This window comes from Zosterops lateralis (genome assembly GCF_965231275.1).
Source record: "Zosterops lateralis genome assembly, chromosome: 3".
In the NCBI taxonomy this organism is placed as follows: domain Eukaryota; kingdom Metazoa; phylum Chordata; class Aves; order Passeriformes; family Zosteropidae; genus Zosterops; species Zosterops lateralis.
This window is the reverse complement of record NC_139764.1, coordinates 112826877-112844117: the sequence shown is the minus strand read 5'-3', so window position 1 is coordinate 112844117 and position 17241 is coordinate 112826877. Positions and strand designations below refer to the sequence as shown.

Genomic DNA, 17241 nt, shown 5'->3' with positions numbered 1-17241 from the left:
GGGACAGGTCCTGGATCCGTGTCCAGGGGATGGGGACAGGTCCTGGATCCGTGTCCAGGGGATGGGGACAGGCCCTGGATCCGTGTCCAGGGGATGGGGACAGGTCCTGGATCCGTGTCCAGGAATGGGGACAGGTCCTGGATCCGTGTCCAGGGGATGGGGACAGGTCCTGGATCCGTGTCCAGGGGATGGGGACAGGCCCTGGATCCGTGTCCAGGAATGGGGACAGGTCCTGGATCCACGTCCAGGGGATGGGGACAGGTCCTGGATCCGTGTCCAGGGGATGGGGACAGGTCCTGGATCCGTGTCCAGGGGATGGGGACAGGCCCTGGATCCGTGTCCAGGGGATGGGGACAGGCCCCAGCACTGGATCCGTGTCCAGGGGATGGGGACAGGTCCTGGATCCGTGTCCAGGGGATGGGGACAGGCCCTGGATCCGTGTCCAGGGGATGGGGACAGGCCCTGGATCCGTGTCCAGGGGATGGGGACAGGTCCCAGCACTGGATCCGTGTCCCAGGGATGGGGACAGGCCCTGGATCCGTGTCCAGGGGATGGGGACAGGCCCTGGATCCGTGTCCAGGGGATGGGGACAGGCCCTGGATCCGTGTCCCAGGGATGGGGACAGGTCCTGGATCCGTGTCCAGGGATGGGGACAGGTCCTGGATCCGTGTCCAGGGGATGGGGACAGGCCCTGGATCCGTGTCCAGGGATGGGGACAGGTCCTGGATCCGTGTCCAGGGGATGGGGACAGGTCCCAGCACTGGATCCGTGTCCAGGGGATGGGGACAGGTCCTGGATCCGTGTCCAGGGGATGGGGACAGGCCCTGGATCCGTGTCCAGGGGATGGGGACAGGCCCTGGATCCGTGTCCAGGGGATGGGGACAGGCCCTGGATCCGTGTCCAGGGGATGGGGACAGGCCCTGGATCCGTGTCCAGGGATGGGGACAGGTCCCAGCACTGGATCCGTGTCCAGGGGATGGGGACAGGCCCTGGATCCGTGTCCAGGGGATGGGGACAGGCCCTGGCACTGGATCCGTGTCCCAGGAAATGGGGACAGCCTCCCAAATCCTTGGGAGCTCCTGCTGGATCAGATTTGGGAACAGAGCCCGATTTCCCATTTCCACCGTTACGGATCCGAGGCTGTTTTTCCTCCTTTTTCCCGCTCAGTATTATCCAAAAAAACTCCGGAGGCAGATCCTGGGGGTTCAACTCTACCTTTATTTTCCCTTTGGGGCCCCCCGGAGGGTCCCGGCAGCGGGAAGGGGCAGGAGAAGAGGGGGGGAGGCGACAGCGGCGGTGACAGTTCCCCCCCTGGAGGGGGGATCCGGAGGGGCGGCAGCGGCGGCATCTCCCGGCTACTCTCTGGGAATGAAGGAAAAAACGGGATGAGCCCGGTTTTATCCCACAAGGAGAGAGGGTGGGTGGGTTTTTTTTGTTCGGTTGGGGTTTTTTTTTGTTGGGTTTTTTGTTTGTTTGTTTGTTTGTTGTTGTTTTTGTGGGGTTTTTTTTGTTTTGTTTTTTTGTTTTTTGGTTTTTTTTGTTTTTTTGTTTTTTGGTTTGTTTTTTTTTTTTTTTTGGTTGGTTGGTTTGGTTTGGTTTGGTTTTTTTTTTTTGGAGAAAAATATAATTTTCAGGGACTCACACGGCGTTCTCCTTGAAGCGCTGCAGCGCCTGCTCGGCCACCACGTCCATGAACTTGGGGTGGTCCCAGGGGATGTCCCCGGGCACCGTCAGCTCCAGCGGCTCCGAGTCAAAGAGCTGCACCGTCACCTGCGTGTCCGGCGGCACCGACGGGTCCTCGGGGTTGGGGGCCTTGGACAGCACCTGGGGAGGGCGGCCCTGGGGTTTTATCCCATCCCGAGGGGTAACAGGATGTCCAGGGATGCGATTTGCCTCACAGTTTTCTCCGATGGTTGGGGACTGAGACCCCAGACTATGAAAGGAGCCCCTGGCCTGGCTGAGGTGGAACGTTTGCCAAGTCTCAGAGGACTGGTGTGCATCTCCATGAGGATGGAGTGCAAGGACAGTGGGACTGGTTATGGTGGACTGAACCGAGGCTGCCTGTCCCAACTGGTCTGTCTGTACCAGAGGTGTGGTTTGGAGCTTGTTCCTGAGCACCAACCTCAACGCAGGTGGTTCCCTTTGGCTCTGTGCCCCTCGCTTTGGTTCCCTTTGGCTCTGTGCCCCTCGCTTTGGTCCCTTTGGCTCTGTGCCCTCACTTTGGTCCCTTTGGTCCCTTTGGCTCTGTCCCCTCACTCTGGTCCCCTTTGGCTCTGTCCCCTCACTTTGGTCCCCACCTTGACCACCCTATAAAAACTCTGCAGACCCCCAATCACTTTTGTGATCCCCCCACTGGAGAAGATCCTGTCTATGGCATCTCTAGGCCTCAAGGACTCGTCCCTCCATGTTGGTACCCATAATCCCCTTCTCCTCTTTCTCTCTCTTTCTCACTATTCTCTATTTTCTCTCCCCACTATCGCATTTGTTGGCACTAAATAAAGGTGCATTTTTGTTTAAGTAAACTGAGTTGTCCCCCACTGTGTCTTTTGCACTCTGAGATCTCTAAAACGAACCATCAGGTTCCCCACAGATGTTTGCAGACCCTGACACCGGGAGGTGGGAACAGCCTCGGGAGAGCCCCAGGAGGGCCCCCGACCTCGGCTGCCATCCCGGTGCTGGCATCCGGCACCAGGAGATCCCACAAAGGGCTCTTTGTGCTCCTGTCCCAGTTTTCCTGCTGTTCCCGGCCCCGAATCACAGAATCACAGAATCACAGAATGTGTAGGTCGGAAGAGACCTTCAAGATCATGGAGTCCAACCCAGCCCAAACACCTCAACTGGATCACGGCATCAAGTGCCACATCCAGTCTCTTCTTAAACACATCCAGGGATGGTGACTCCACCGCCTCCTCAGGCAGACTATTTCAGTATTTCATCACTCTTTCTGTGAAAAACTTCTTCCTACTATCCAACCTGTATTTCCCTTGATGCAGCTCAAGGCTGTGTCCTGTCGTTCTGTCAGTTGGTGCCTGGAGAAAGAGACCAACCCCCAGCTGTCCACAACCCCCCTTCAGGAAGTTGTAGAGAGTGATCAGGTCACCTCTGAGTCTCCTTTTCTCCAGGCCAAACACCCCCAGCTCCCTCAGTCGTTCTTCTTATGGCTTGTTTTCCAATCCCTTCCCCAGCTTTGTAGCCCTTCTCTGGACACGTTCAAGCATCTCAACATCCTAAACCCCGCCCGGGCTCACCGTGGTGACCTGCAGGAATCCGTCGGGTCCCATGGAATAGTTGGCCAGGCGGGAGACCCACCCGAACTGTCGGTTCAGCTGGTCCAGGAGGCCGGAGGTGTTGAGCATGTCCTGCTGGAATTCCCGGAGCAGGGAGTCGTAGCGGCGGGTGAAGCGCTCGGCCACGCGCACGGCGTCCTCCAGCTGCTCCCGCAGCTCCTGTTGGGATGGCTCGGCCTGCCCGCAGTCTGGGGGGGGCATGGGGATGGGGATGGGCAGGGATGGGGTCAGCGTGGGATGGGGGGGTCTGTCTCAATCCCATCTCATCTCAATCCCGTCCTGTCCTGTCCCATCCTGTCCTGTCCTGTCCCGTTCCAATTCCATCCCATGGATCCCGTCCCATCCTGTTCTGTCCCATCCTGTCCCATCCCATCCTGTCCCATCCCGTCCCATCCCATCCCATCCCATCCCAATCCCAATGCCCAACCTCATCCCAATCCCATCCTATCCCAACCCCATCCCATCCCATGGATTCTGTCGCATGCCATGCCATCCCATGAATCCCATCCAGTCCTGTCACGTCCTGTCCTGTCGCATCCCAATCCCAATCCACCCCACAGATCCCATCCCATCCCAGCCATCTCATCCCATCCCAATCCCATTTTATCCCATGGATCCCATCCCATTCCCATCTCCATCCCAATCTCATCTCGTCCTGTCTCATCCATCCCATCCCCCCAAAATGCATCCCATGCACCCCAATCCCCCAACTGTGCCCCTCATTCTCATCCTCATTCTCATCCCCATCTCTGTTCCCATTCCCAACCTCATTCCCATCCCCATCCACAATCCCATTCCCATTCCCCATTCCCCATTCCCCATTCCCCAATCCCATCCCCATTCCCATTCCCCATTCCCATCCCCATCCCCATTCCCCATTCCCCATTCCCCAATCCCATCCCCATTCCCCATTCCCCAATCCCATCCCCATTCCCATTCCCCATTCCCCATTCCCCATTCCCCATTCCCCATTCCCCAATCCCATCCCCATTCTCATCCCCATTCCCCCAATTCCCCCCATTCCCATTCCAGGCTCACCCAGGGCCAGGATCTCCCGGCACTGCTCGCACTCATCCCTCATCCTCAGGCACCCGGCCGAGTTCCGACGGATTTCCCGGCAAACCATCCGGTCGTTGCTGAAATTCCGGGATTCTGCGGGAATTCGGGGCCACCCTCAGCTCCCCAATTCCCCCCCCAGCCCCGGGAGGTCCCCCCAGGTGCCATAAAAATGTTTTTTTCTTGGAATTTGGGCGCCTCCTGTCCCCAGGGCTGCGTCGGCAGACAGTGACGGCACCGCCTGCAACATTCCCAAAAAAAATATTGGCTGCAATCCCCCCTCCCAAAAAAACATCGGCAGAAATCCCAAAAAAAAAACCAAACACTGGAAAAACATCATCAGAAATCTCAAAAAACAACAAACACCAAAAAAAAAATTGGCAGAAATCCCCGAAAAAAAAAACCAAACACGAAAATACATTGGCAGAAATCCCCCCAAAAAATCACAAACACCCAAAAAAACCAGCAGAAATCTCAGGAAAAAAAAAACAAACACCAAAAAAACATCGGCAGAAATCTCCAAAAAAAACAAACACCAAAAAAACATTGGCAGAAATCCCAAAAAAAAATCACAAACACCAAAAAAAATCAGCAGAAATCCTGAAGAAAAACAAACACCAAAAAAACATTGGCAGAAATACCAAAAAAAAAAATCCCAAACACGAAAAAACATTGGCAAGAATCCCAAAAAATCACGAACACCGAAAGAACTTTGGCAGGAATCCCAAAAAAACCACAAAAACTTGCAACATTCCCAAAAACACCACCTGCAAAACTCCCCAAAACCGAAACTCCTGCAACATTCCCAAAACTAAAATATTCTCCAAAAACCAAAACATCTTCAACATTCCCACAAAAACCATCAGCAGGATCCCCAGAAAAACCAGACACATTCAACATTCCCAAACAAAACCACCATCAGGAATTCCAGGAAAACCAAACACCTGCACTATTCCCTCAAAACCACCAGCAGTAATCCCAGAAAAACCTTCAACATTCCTAAAAAAAAAACATCAGCAGCAATCCCAGAGAAACCAAACACCTTCAACATTCCCAAACAAAACCATCATCAGGATTCCCAGGAAAGCTAAACACCTTCAACATTCCTAAAAAAACCATCAGCAACAATTCCAGAAAAACCAAACACCTTCAACATTCCACAAAAAAAAACAAAAAACTGCAGCGTTCCCTAAAAACCCAAAACCCTGCAGGATTCCCTCAAAACCACCAGCAGGATTCCCAGGAAAACCAAACACCTGCAACATTCCCAAACAAAACCACCATCAGGAATTCCAGGAAAACCAAACTCCTGCACTATTCCCTCAAAACCACCAGCAGTAATCCCAGAAAAACCTTCAACATTCCTAAAAAAAAACCATCAGCAGCAATCCCAGAGAAACCAAACACCTTCAACATTCCCAAACAAAACCATCATCAGGATTCCCAAAAAAACCCCAAACACCTGCAACATTCCCCCAAAAAACCCATCAGCAGCATTCCCTCAAAAACCAAACACCTTCAACGTTCCACAAAAAAACAACTGCAGCGTTCCCTAAAAACCCAAAACCCTGCAGGATTCCCTCAAAACCACCAGCAGGATTCCCAGGAAAACCAAATACCTGCAGGATTCCCTCAAAACCATCAGCAACATTCCCTCAAAAACCAAACACCTTCAACATTCCACAAAAAAAACCAAACAACTGCAACATTCCCCCAAAACCTGCAATATTCCCTCAAAAACACCAGCAGCAACCCCAGAAAAACCTTCAACATTCCTAAAAAAACCATCAGCAGGATTCCCAGGAAAACCAAACACCTTCAACATTCCCAAACAAAACCACCATCAGGAATTCCAGGAAAACCAAACACCTGCACTATTCCCTCAAAACCACCAGCAGTAATCCCAGAAAAACCTTCAACATTCCTAAAAAAAAAACATCAGCAGCAATCCCAGAGAAACCAAACACCTTCAACATTCCCACAAAAACCATCATCAGGACTCCCAGGAAAGCCAAACACCTGCAACATTCCCCCAAAAAACCACCTGAAATGTTCCCCAAAAACCATCAGCAGCAATTCCGGAAAAACCAAACGCCTTGAACATTCCCCATAAAAACCACCTTCAATATTCCCAGGAAAATCAAAACACCTTCGGCATTCCCAAAAAACCACCTACAACATTCCCCAAAAACCATCAGCAGCAATTCCAGAAAAAACTAACACCTTCAACTTTTCCAAAAAACCCACTTTCAGCATTCCCAGGAAAACCAAACACCTTCAACATTCCCCAAAAAACCCCATTCCCACAAGGGCAACCAGGATTCGACGAGTACAACATCCCAAAATCCCAACCCACCAACGGCATCTTACGATTCCCAACTTCCCATGGGAATTCCAAGCCGTTGAGATCACACTCATCCCCTGAAACTCCAAACATTTCTTGGGAATCTCGTCACCAAAAGTTTTGGGCCCATCCCACATTCCCCAATCCCTCCTTTTCCCTACCTGGCCCGAAGCTTCCCAAGGGATTCTCCCAACTCCCATGGGCGTCCTCCAGCATGCGCTGGGTGATGTGGAAGAGCGGCTGGAAGAGGTGCTGGAAGCCCTGCCCGGGGTGATGGAAAAACGGGAAAAGATCCCCGGAAAAACGCCGGGAACGCCGCGGGAAGCGCAGCCGCTCCACCGGAGGCCTCAGCGCCTCGCGGAAACCCCCGAAAGGAGCCTGGAAAAAGGGATGGAGCCTCCCCTGGAGCCGGGAGCTGTCCCGGAAAATGCCGTCGACGCCGTCCTCGAGCATCCCGAAACGCTCCTCCAGGTCCTCCAGCTGCCGCTCCTGCAGCTCGTCCCGCTCCAGCAGCGAGTCCAGGCGCTCGCCGTCCACCCAGATGGAGATGGGAGACGAGTGGTTCAGGAATTCCTCCAGCTGGGGGTGAGGAATGGGATCAAAATCCGGTTGATTACCGGGATCGCTCAGATGGATCCCTCTGGGATTGGGATTAGGGTGGGATCCTGCCTTTCCTGCTGTCCCTGAGCCCTGTGGGGATCCCTCGGCTGGATCCCTCTGGGATTAGGGTGGGATCCTGCTTCTCCTGTCACCCCTGAGCCCTGTGGGGATCCCTCAGCTGGAGATTCTCTGGGATTAAGGTGGGATCCCACCTTCCCTGTCATCTCTGAGCGCTGTGGGGATCCCTCAGCTGGAGATCTCTGGGATTAGGGTGGGATCCCGCTTTTCGCGCTGTCCCTGAGCCCTGTGGGGATCCCTCAGCTGGATCCCTCTGGGATCAAGATTAGGGTGGGATCCTGCCTTTCCTGTCATCCCTGAGCACTGTGGGGATTCCTCAGCTGGATCCCTCTGGGATTTGGATTAGGGTGGGATCCTGCCTTTCCTGTCATCCCTGAGCGCTGTGGGGATCCCTCAGCTGGATCCCTCTGGGATTAGGGTGGGATCTCACCTGTCCTGTCATCCCTGAGCGCTGTGGGGGATCCCTCAGCTGGATCCCTCTGGGATTAGGGTGGAATCCTGCCTTTCCTGCTGTCCCTGAGCACTGTGGGGATCCCTCAGCTGGAGATCTCTGGGATTTGGGTGGGATCCTGCCTTTCCTGCTGTCCCTGAGCGCTGTGGGGATCCCTAAGCTGGATCCCTCTGGGATCAGGATTAGGGTGGGATCCCACCTTTCCTGTCAACCCTGAGCGCTGTGGGGGATCCCTCAGCTGGATCCCTCTGGGATCGGGATTAGGGTGGGATTCTGCCTTTTCTGTCATCCCTGAGCGCTGTGGGGTTCCCTCAGCTGGAGATCTCTGGGATTTGGGTGGGATCCTGCCTTTCCTGTCATCCCTGAGCGCTGTGGGAATCCCTCAGCTGGATCCCTCTGGGATCGGGATTAGGGTGGGATCCTGCCTTCCCTGCTGTCCCTGAGCGCTGTGGGGATCCCTCAGCTGGAGATCTCTGGGATTTGGGTGGGATCCTGCCTTTCCTGCTGTCCCTGAGCGCTGTGGGGATCCCTCAGCTGGAGATCTCTGGGATTTGGGTGGGATCCTGCCTTTCCTGCTGTCCCTGAGCGCTGTGGGGATCCCTCAGCTGGAGATCTCTGGGATTTGGGTGGGATCCTGCCTTTCCTGCTGTCCCTGAGCACTGTGGGGATCCCTCAGCTGGAGATCTCTGGGATTAGGGTGGGATCCTGCCTTTCCGGTCATCCCTGAGCGCTGTGGGGATCCCTGAGCTGCCAAACCTCTGGGAATGGGATTAGGGTGGGATCTCACCTTTCCTGCTGTCCCTGAGCGCTGTGGGGATCCCTGAGCTGGAGATCTCTGGGATCAGGATTAGGGTGGGATCCCACTTCTCCTGTCATCCCTGAGCGCTGTGGGGGATCCCTCAGCTGCCAAACCTCTGGGAATGGGATTGGGATTGGCCCAAATCCGGCCCTTCCCGGTGTTCCTGTGGGATCCCTCATGGGACAGTTTTCTGGATCATGGGAATGGGATTGGGATGAGGCTGAGTTCCCCCTTTTTCCAATATCCCTCACCTGTCTGGAGTCTCTAACGGGAATGGGATCATCCCCAATCCCCCTTTTCCCGGTATCCTGGTGTCCTACAGCCCCTGCCCCTCTGGCTAACGGGAATGGGAACGGGATCACCCCCAACCCTGTTTTCCTGCTGTTTTCCTGTTGTTTCCCCTTGTTTTCCCATTGTTTTTCCCTTTGTTTTTCCCTTAGTTTCCCCTTTCTTTCCCCTTGTTTCCCCCTTTATTTTCCTCTTTGTTTTCCTCTTACTTTCCCCCTTGTTTTCCTCTTATTTCCCCCTTGTTTCCTCCTTATTTTCCCCTTGTTTCCCCTTTGTTTCCCCTTTGTTTCCCCCTTGTTTCCCCCTTGTTTCCCCCTTGTTTCCCCTTTGTTTCCTCCTTATTTTCCCTTTGTTTCCCCTTTGTATCCCCCTTGTTTCCCCTTTGTTTCTCCCCCTTGTTTCCCCCTTTATTTTCTCTTTATTTCCCCCGTCCCCCATTTCTTCCCCCCATTTTCCTCTTTATTTCCCCTTTATTTCCCCCTTGTTTTCCCCTTTTTTCCCCTTTATTTCCCCCCTGTCCTCCCTTTATTTCCCCTTGTTTTCCCCTTATTTTCCCCTTGTTTCCCCTTTCTTTCCCCCTTTATCTCCCCTTTATTTCCCCTTTCTTCCTCCTTTATTTCCCCCCTGTCCCCCCTTGTTTCCCCCTTGTTTTCCCCTTTCTTTCCCCTTTATTTCGGGGCTCACCTGCCGCCCCACCAGGCCGGCCCCGCTGCGGCAGGTGCGGGAGTAGAAGCGGAGGCAGCTCTGCCTCAGGCAGGGCTTGCAGCGCTCCCAGAGCTCCAGCACCGAGTCATTGCAGCGCTCGCCCCGCGCCGACAGCTCCTGCTCCTTCTGCCGCGCCAGGCGCACCGCTTCCTGCCGGGAAAAGGACAGTCCTGCCACCCAATTCCCAGAGTGCCGGCATGCACAGATCCCCGGGCATGGCCTTCCCAGGACACCCCAATTCCTGGCATGGTGTTCCTGGAGTGCTGGGATGCAGAGATTCCCGGGCATGGCATTCCCAGGACACCCCAATTCCTGGCCACAGCATTCCCAGAGTGCTGGGATGCAGAGATTCCCAGCACGGCATTCCCAGAGTGCCAGGACACAAAGATTTCCCGGGTACGGCATTCCCGGAGTGCCGGGATGCAGAAATTCCCAGGACGGCATTCCCAGGACACCCCAATTCCCAGGCACGGCATTCCCGGGGTGCCGGGATGCAGAAATTCCCAGCACAGCATTCCCAGAGTCCTGGGACACCCCAATCCCTGGCAAAGCATTCCCAGAGTGCTGGGATGCCGAGATTCCCAGCACGGCATTCCCAGAGTGCTGGGATAAGGAGATTCCCAGGCATGGCATTCCCAGGACACCCCAATTCCCGGGCATGGCATTCCTGGAGTGCTGGGATGCAGAGATCCCCGGGCATGGCCTTCCCAGGACACCCCAATTCCCGGGCATGGCATTCCCAGGACACCCCAATTCCCGGGCATGGCATTCCCGGGATGCCGGGATACAGAGATCCCCAGCACGGTATTCCCAGGATGCAGAGATTCCCAGGTAACGCATTCCCAGAGTGCTGGGATATAGAGATTCCCAGGCACGGCATTCCCGGGATGCAGAAAGTCCCAGCACGGCATTCCCCGAGTGTCGGGATGCAGAGATTCCCTGGCATGGCCTTCCCAGGACACCCCAATTCCCGGGCATGGCATTCCCGGAGTGCTGGGATAAGGAGATTCCCGGGCATGGCCTTCCCAGGACACCCCAATTCCCAGGTACGGCATTCCCGGAGTGCCGGCATACAGAGATCCCCAGCACGGTATTCCCGGGATGCAGAGATTCCCAGAACGGTGTTCCCAGATTCCTGGGACACAGAGATTCCCGGGCACGGTGTTCCCAGATTCCTGGGACACAGAGATTCCCAGCATGGCATTCCCAGATTCTCAGGACACCCCAATCCCAAGCATGACATTCCCAGATTCTCAGGACACAGAGATTCCCAGCACAGCATTCCCACATTCCTGGAACACAGTGATCCCTGGCACGGCATTCCCAGATCCCAAGCACAGCATTCCCAGGCTCCCGGGACACTCCAATCCCTGGCACAGCATTCCTAGATCCCCAGGATGACATTCCCAGAGTCCCAGGAGTCGCTGATTCCCAGCACAGCATTCCCAGAGTGCCAGGACACCCCCACCCCCAGGATGGAATCCCCTGTTCCCGGGACACAGCAATTCCTGGGATAACATTCCCTGTTCCCGGGATACCTGATCCCTGACACAGCATTCCCTGTTCTTGGGATGTCATTCCTTGTTCCTGGGACACTCGAACCCTGACACAGCATTCCCTGTTCCTGGGATAACCATCCCTCTTCCTGGTATACCTGGTCCCTGACACAGCATTCCCTGTTCCTGGGATAACATTCCCTGTTCCCAGGACACCCAACCCCTGACACAGCATTCCCAATTCCCAGGATACACAGATCCTGACACAGCATTCCCTGTTCCCAGGACACACCAACCCTGACACAGCATTCCCAGATTGCCAGGACACACCAACCCTGACACAGCATTCCCAGGTTGCCAGGACACGCCATTACAAGGATCCAGAATACACCATTCCCAGGACAGCATCCCCCATTCCCAGCCCATCCCATTCCCAATCCGTTCCACTCCCAATCCACCTTATTCCCAGCATGACATCCCCCATCCCTGGCCCATTCCCATTCCCCATTCCCCATTCCCATTCCCCATTCCCATTCCCATTCCCCATTCCCCATTCCCATTCCCCATTCCCATTCCCCATTCCCATTCCCATCCCCATTCCCATTCCCCATTCCCATTCCCCATTCCCCATTCCCATTCCCCATTCCCCATTCCCCATTCCCCATTCCCCATTCCCATTCCCCATTCCCCATTCCCCATTCCCATTCCCATTCCCATTCCCCATTCCCATTCCCATTCCCCATTCCCCATTCCCATTCCCCATTCCCATTCCCCATTCCCATTCCCATTCCCATTCCCCATTCCCCATTCCCATTCCCCATTCCCATTCCCATTCCCATTCCCCATTCCCATTCCCATTCCCCATTCCCATTCCCCATTCCCATTCCCCATTCCCATTCCCCATTCCCCATTCCCATTCCCATTCCCCATTCCCATTCCCATTCCCCATTCCCATTCCCCATTCCCATTCCCCATTCCCATTCCCCATTCCCCATTCCCATTCCCCATTCCCATTCCCATTCCCATTCCCCATTCCCATTCCCCATTCCCCATTCCCATTCCCCATTCCCATTCCCATTCCCATTCCCCATTCCCATTCCCATTCCCCATTCCCATTCCCCATTCCCATTCCCCATTCCCATTCCCCATTCCCCATTCCCATTCCCCATTCCCCATTCCCATTCCCATTCCCCATTCCCCATTCCCCATTCCCCATTCCCATTCCCCATTCCCCATTCCCATTCCCCATTCCCCATTCCCCATTCCCATTCCCCATTCCCCATTCCCCATTCCCATTCCCATTCCCCATTCCCATTCCCCATTCCCCATTCCCATTCCCATTCCCCATTCCCATTCCCCATTCCCATTCCCATTCCCCATTCCCATTCCCATTCCCCATTCCCCATCCCCAAATCCCAAACCCCAACCCCAAATCCCATTCCCATCCCCATTCCCACCTCTTTCCCGTGCCGGGCGTGCTCCAGGGATTGCAGCAGCTCCTGGTGCTCCTTGTTGCTCTGCTCCATCAGGGATTTCATCCTCCTCACGCCCTGGATGGCGTTTTCCAGCTCCGCGTCGATCCGCTTGCTGCCCGCCGCCGACAGCTCTGGGGGAAACACACCGGGAGAAATGTTGGGAAAAACAACGGGGAATGAGGGGGAAATGTTGGGAAAAACGCTGGGGAAAGAGGGGAAAACGTCAGGAAAAACCCTGGGAAAAGAGGGGAAAATGTCAGGGGAAACGTCAGGAAAAACCCTGGGGAAAGAGGGGAAAATGTTGGGGAAAACGCCAGGGAAAGAGGGGAAAACATCAGGAAAAACACTGAGGAAAGAGGGGAAAATGCCGGGAAAAACCCTGGGGAAAGAGGGGAAAACGTTGGGAAAAACACTGGAGAAAGAGGGAAAAATGTTGGAGAAAATGCCAGGAAAAGAGGGGGAAAGGTTGGGAAAAATGCCAAGGAAAGAGGGGGAAATGTTGGGAAAAACGCCGGGGAGAGAGGGGAAAACGTCGGGAAAAATTCTGGGGAAAATGTTGGGGGAAACGCTGGGGAAATGGGGAAAAATGTTGGGAAAAAAACCGGGGAAAGAGGGGAAAATGTCGGGAAAAACCCTAGGGAAAGAGGGAGGAAACATCAGGAAAAACGCCACGGAAAGAGGGGGAAATGTCGGGGAAAACGCCTCGGAAAGAGGGGAAACGTTGGGAAAAAAACTGGGGAAAGAGGGGAAAACATCAGGAAAAATGCCAGGAAAAGAAAGGAAAATGTCGGGAAAAACGCCAGGGAAACAGGGGGAAGTGTTGGGGAAAATGTTGAGAAAAACACCGGGGAAAGAGGGGACAAATGGGGGGGAAATGCCAGGGAAAGAGGGGAAAATGTTGGGAAAAAACCTGGGGAAAGAAGGGGAAAATGTCAAGAAAAACGGCGGAGAAAACGTCAGGAAAAACCCCGGGGAAAGAGGGGGAAATGTTGGGAAAAATGCCAGGGAAATAGGGGAAAATATTGGGAAAAAATCTGGGGAAAGAAGGAAAAATGGGGGGGAAACGCCGCGGAAAGAGGGGGAAAACACCGGGAGAAACGTCAGGGAAAAATGCCAGGAAAAGAGGGGGAAATGTCGGGAAAAACGCCAGGGAAAGAGGGGGAAATGTTGGGAAAAAATCTGGGGAAAGAGGGAAAAATGGGGGGGAAACACCGTGGAAAGAGGGGGAAAACACCGGGAAAAATGTTGGGAAAAATGCCGGGGAAAGAGGGGAAAATGTCGGGGAAAATGGCACAGAAAGCGGGGAAAATGTTGGGGAAAATGCCAGGGAAAGAGGGGAAAATGTTGGGAAAAAATCTGGGGAAAGAAGGGAAAACGTCAGGAAAAATGCCGGAGAAAACGTTGGGAAAAACCCCGGGGAAACGTTGGGAAAAAACACCAAGGAAAGAGGGGAAAAACGTCAGGAAAAACCCCGGGGAAAGAGGGGGAAATGTCGGGGAAAATGCCAGGGAAAGAGGGGAAAATGTTGGAGAAAATGCCAGGAAAAGAGGAGAAAATGCTGGGAAAAATGGCGGGGAAAGAGGCGGAAAACAGGGGGAAGGTGAGGGGAGGTTGAGGGGAAAACAGGGGGAAATTAGGGAGAAAGTGGGGGATAATTGGGGTAAAAGTGGGGGAAATTTGGGGAGAAATTGTGGGAAAATGGGGGGAAGTTGGGGGAAAGGGAGGGAAAAGATCGGGGAAAATTAGGAGAAAATTGGGGGGAAATTGGGGGAAAATTGGGGGAATATTGGGGGACAGAGGAGGAAAATATGGGGAAAGGGAGGGAAAAGATCGGGGAAAACTGGGGGGAGTTGGGGAAAAAGTGGGGGAAAATTGGGGGAAAATTTGGGGGAAAAGTGGGGAAAAATCGGGGGGAATTGGGGGAAAGGGAGTGAAAAGACTGGGAAAAATTGGGGAAAAGATGAGGGAATGGGAGGGGAAAGACTGGGAAAAAATGAGGGGGAAATTGGGGAAAAGGGAGGGAAAAGGTTGGGGAAAAACAAGAGGGGAAATGGGAGAAAGGGAGGGAAAAGACTGGGAAAAATTGGGGGAAAGATGAGGGAATGGGAGGGAAAAATCAGGAAAAAATTCAGGAAAAAGTGAGGAAAAATTGGGGAAAAGAGGGGGAAAGGGAGGGAAAACTCAAACCCGCGACCCACCCCTGACTCCCCCTCCCTAAACCCCCCCAAAATTAAAACCTATGAACCCCCCTCTCCCCAAAATTCCCCAAAAATGAGACCCCTGTGACCCTCCCAGGGGGTTCAAACCCCCCAAAACTCAAACCTGTGACCCCCCCAGTTCCCAAATCCCCTAAAATGAGACCCCCCGGCCCCTCCCACCACCAAAACCCCCCCAAAACTCAAACCCGTGACCCCCCCTAGGATACCCCAAACCCCCCAAAATCCTCTCTCCAGTTCCCAAACCCCCCAAAATGAGACCCCCCCGACCCCTCCCATCCCCAAACCTCAAACCCGTAACCCCCTTCAGGGGTCCAAACCCCCAAAATGACACCCCGGGGGTGCCACCCCCCAAAAACGAGACCCCCCGACCCCTCCCATCCCCAGACTCCCCCCCTAAATTAGACCCTGTGACCACCCCAGTTCCCAAAGCCCCCCAAAATCTCCCCCCAGTTCCCAAATCCCCCAAAATGAGACCCCCCCGACCCCTCCCATCCCCCAAACCCCCCCAAAACTCAAACCCCTGACCCCCCCCACCCCCAAACCCCCCCAAAACTCAAACCCGCCACCCCCCTCAGGGGTCCAGACCCCCCCAAAATGACACCCCTGGGGGTGCCACCCCCCAAAAATGAGACCCCCCCCCCGACTCCTCCCATCCCCAAAACTCCCCCCAAACTCAAACCAGTGACCCCCCCCTGGGGGTCCAAACCCCCAAAATAAGACCCCCTGCCCCCCCCAGGATACCCAAACCCCCCAAAACTCAAACCTCTGAACCCCCCCCCCCAGGATCCCCAAAATCCCCAAAACCCCCCAAAATCTTCCCCCACTCACCTTTGAGCTGCCCGGGGGGCACCAGGCCCCTCGCCCCCCCCCAGGCCAGCAGGGCCAGCAGCGACAGCGACAGCGACAGTGACACCGCCATGGTCCCTGCGGGGGGAGGGGACACCGGGGGGGGGGGTCAGAGCCCGGCCCGCCCCTCCCCCACCCCGCCACGGGACTCTGACTCATCCCCCCCCCCCAAAAAAAAAAAAAAACAAAACACCAAAAAACAACAACAACTCGGGATTTTTGGGAATTTGGCGCTGCCCGAGCCAAGTGGGGGGTGGAGGGGGATTTTTGGCATTTTTGGGATCCAACTCAACCCCCCCCCCTTCCCAAAAAATAATAAAGGAGCGGTTCTGGTTCTTCCAAACCGCCGCCCCCTCCGGGATTGTGCAATTCCCAAATTTCCCCTCCCGGCCCGGCCCAAAAAATTCTTGTGCAATGAGGGTGGGGAGGGGGAGGGGGGGAATGTCCCCAAACCCCCCTGGAGGTGACACAGCGGGTGCTGGCATCCCATAATACCCCAAATCCCAAATAATGTCCCCCCTCCAATTCCAAATGCCAAAAAAAAACCCCAAAATCCCAAATAGTTCCCATCCCGTAATACCCCAAATCCCAAATAACCCCCCCCGGTCCCAAAGGCCAAAAAATAAAAACCCAAATCCCAAATAGTTCCCATCCCATAACACTCCATCCCAAATCCCAAATAACCTCCCCCATCCCAAATAACTCCCCCATCCCAAATCCCAAATAATTCCTCCTTATTCCAAATCCCTAAAAGACCCAAATCCCAAATAATTCCCATCCCAAATCCCAAACAACCCCATCCCAAATAACCCCCCAAATCCCAAACAACCCCATCCCAGATCCCCCCAAAAAACCCCAAATCCCAAATAATTCCCATCCCAGAAAACTCCCATCCCAAATCTCAAATAACCCCCCATTCCAAATCCCCCAAAAGACCCAAATCCCAAATAATTCCCATCCCAAATAACCCCCATCCCAAATCCCAAATAACCTCCCCATCCTATAAATCCCCATCCCAAATTAAAAAAAAAAAAAAAAAAAATCCCAGACCCCCCCCCAAAAAAACCCCAAATCCCAAATAACATCATCCCAAATAACCCCCCCATCCCAAATCTCAAATAATAACACCCCCATCCCATAAACCCCAAATCCCAAAAAAAAAAAAACAAAAAAAAAAAACAAAAAAAAACCACAAAACAAAACAAAACAAAACAAAACAAAAAAAAAAAAAAAAAAAAAAAAAAAAAAAAAAAAAAAAACCAAAACAAAACAAAACAAAACAAAAAAAAAAAAGGTCCCAAATCCCAAAAATCCTCCCTACCCCAAATAACATCCCCGGAAAACCCAAATCCCAAATAATCCCCCCCCAAATCCCAGTTAATCCTCCTAAATCCCAAATCCCCGCTCCATCCTGCCCGGCGCGGGGAATTGTGGGAAATTCCCGCCGAGCATCCGCCCCGCTCCGGCCCCAAAAACAGCCCGGGGGGAAAACGGGGAAAAATGGGGGAAAATGGGGGGAAAAGGGGAGAAAAGGGGAAGAAAAGAGGGGGAAAAGGGAAGGAGGAAAAGAGGGGGAAAAAAAGTGGGAAAAGAGGGG

General features: G+C 53.9%; 1 protein-coding gene across 2 annotated transcripts; it reads right to left on the bottom strand.

The window, feature by feature from the left end:
• Positions 1-1181: 1181 nt before the first annotated feature.
• Positions 1182-15756, bottom strand: CLU (clusterin). 2 transcript variants are annotated; one of them, XM_083856073.1, is made up of 8 exons: positions 15627-15756; positions 12562-12710; positions 9588-9758; positions 6849-7266; positions 4326-4439; positions 3249-3475; positions 1643-1824; positions 1182-1362 (listed from the first exon to the last, which is right to left on the bottom strand). In XM_083856073.1, exons 1-8 carry the CDS (start codon positions 15715-15717, stop codon positions 1356-1358), a joined length of 1359 nt encoding a protein of 452 aa, XP_083712199.1. In that variant the 5' UTR covers positions 15718-15756; the 3' UTR covers positions 1182-1355. The 2 variants fall into 2 exon arrangements, with proteins under 2 accessions (XP_083712199.1, XP_083712200.1); XM_083856074.1 differs by lacking the exon at positions 1182-1362 and having other exon boundaries at positions 1598-1824.
• Between the last annotated feature and the right edge of the window lie 1485 nt (positions 15757-17241).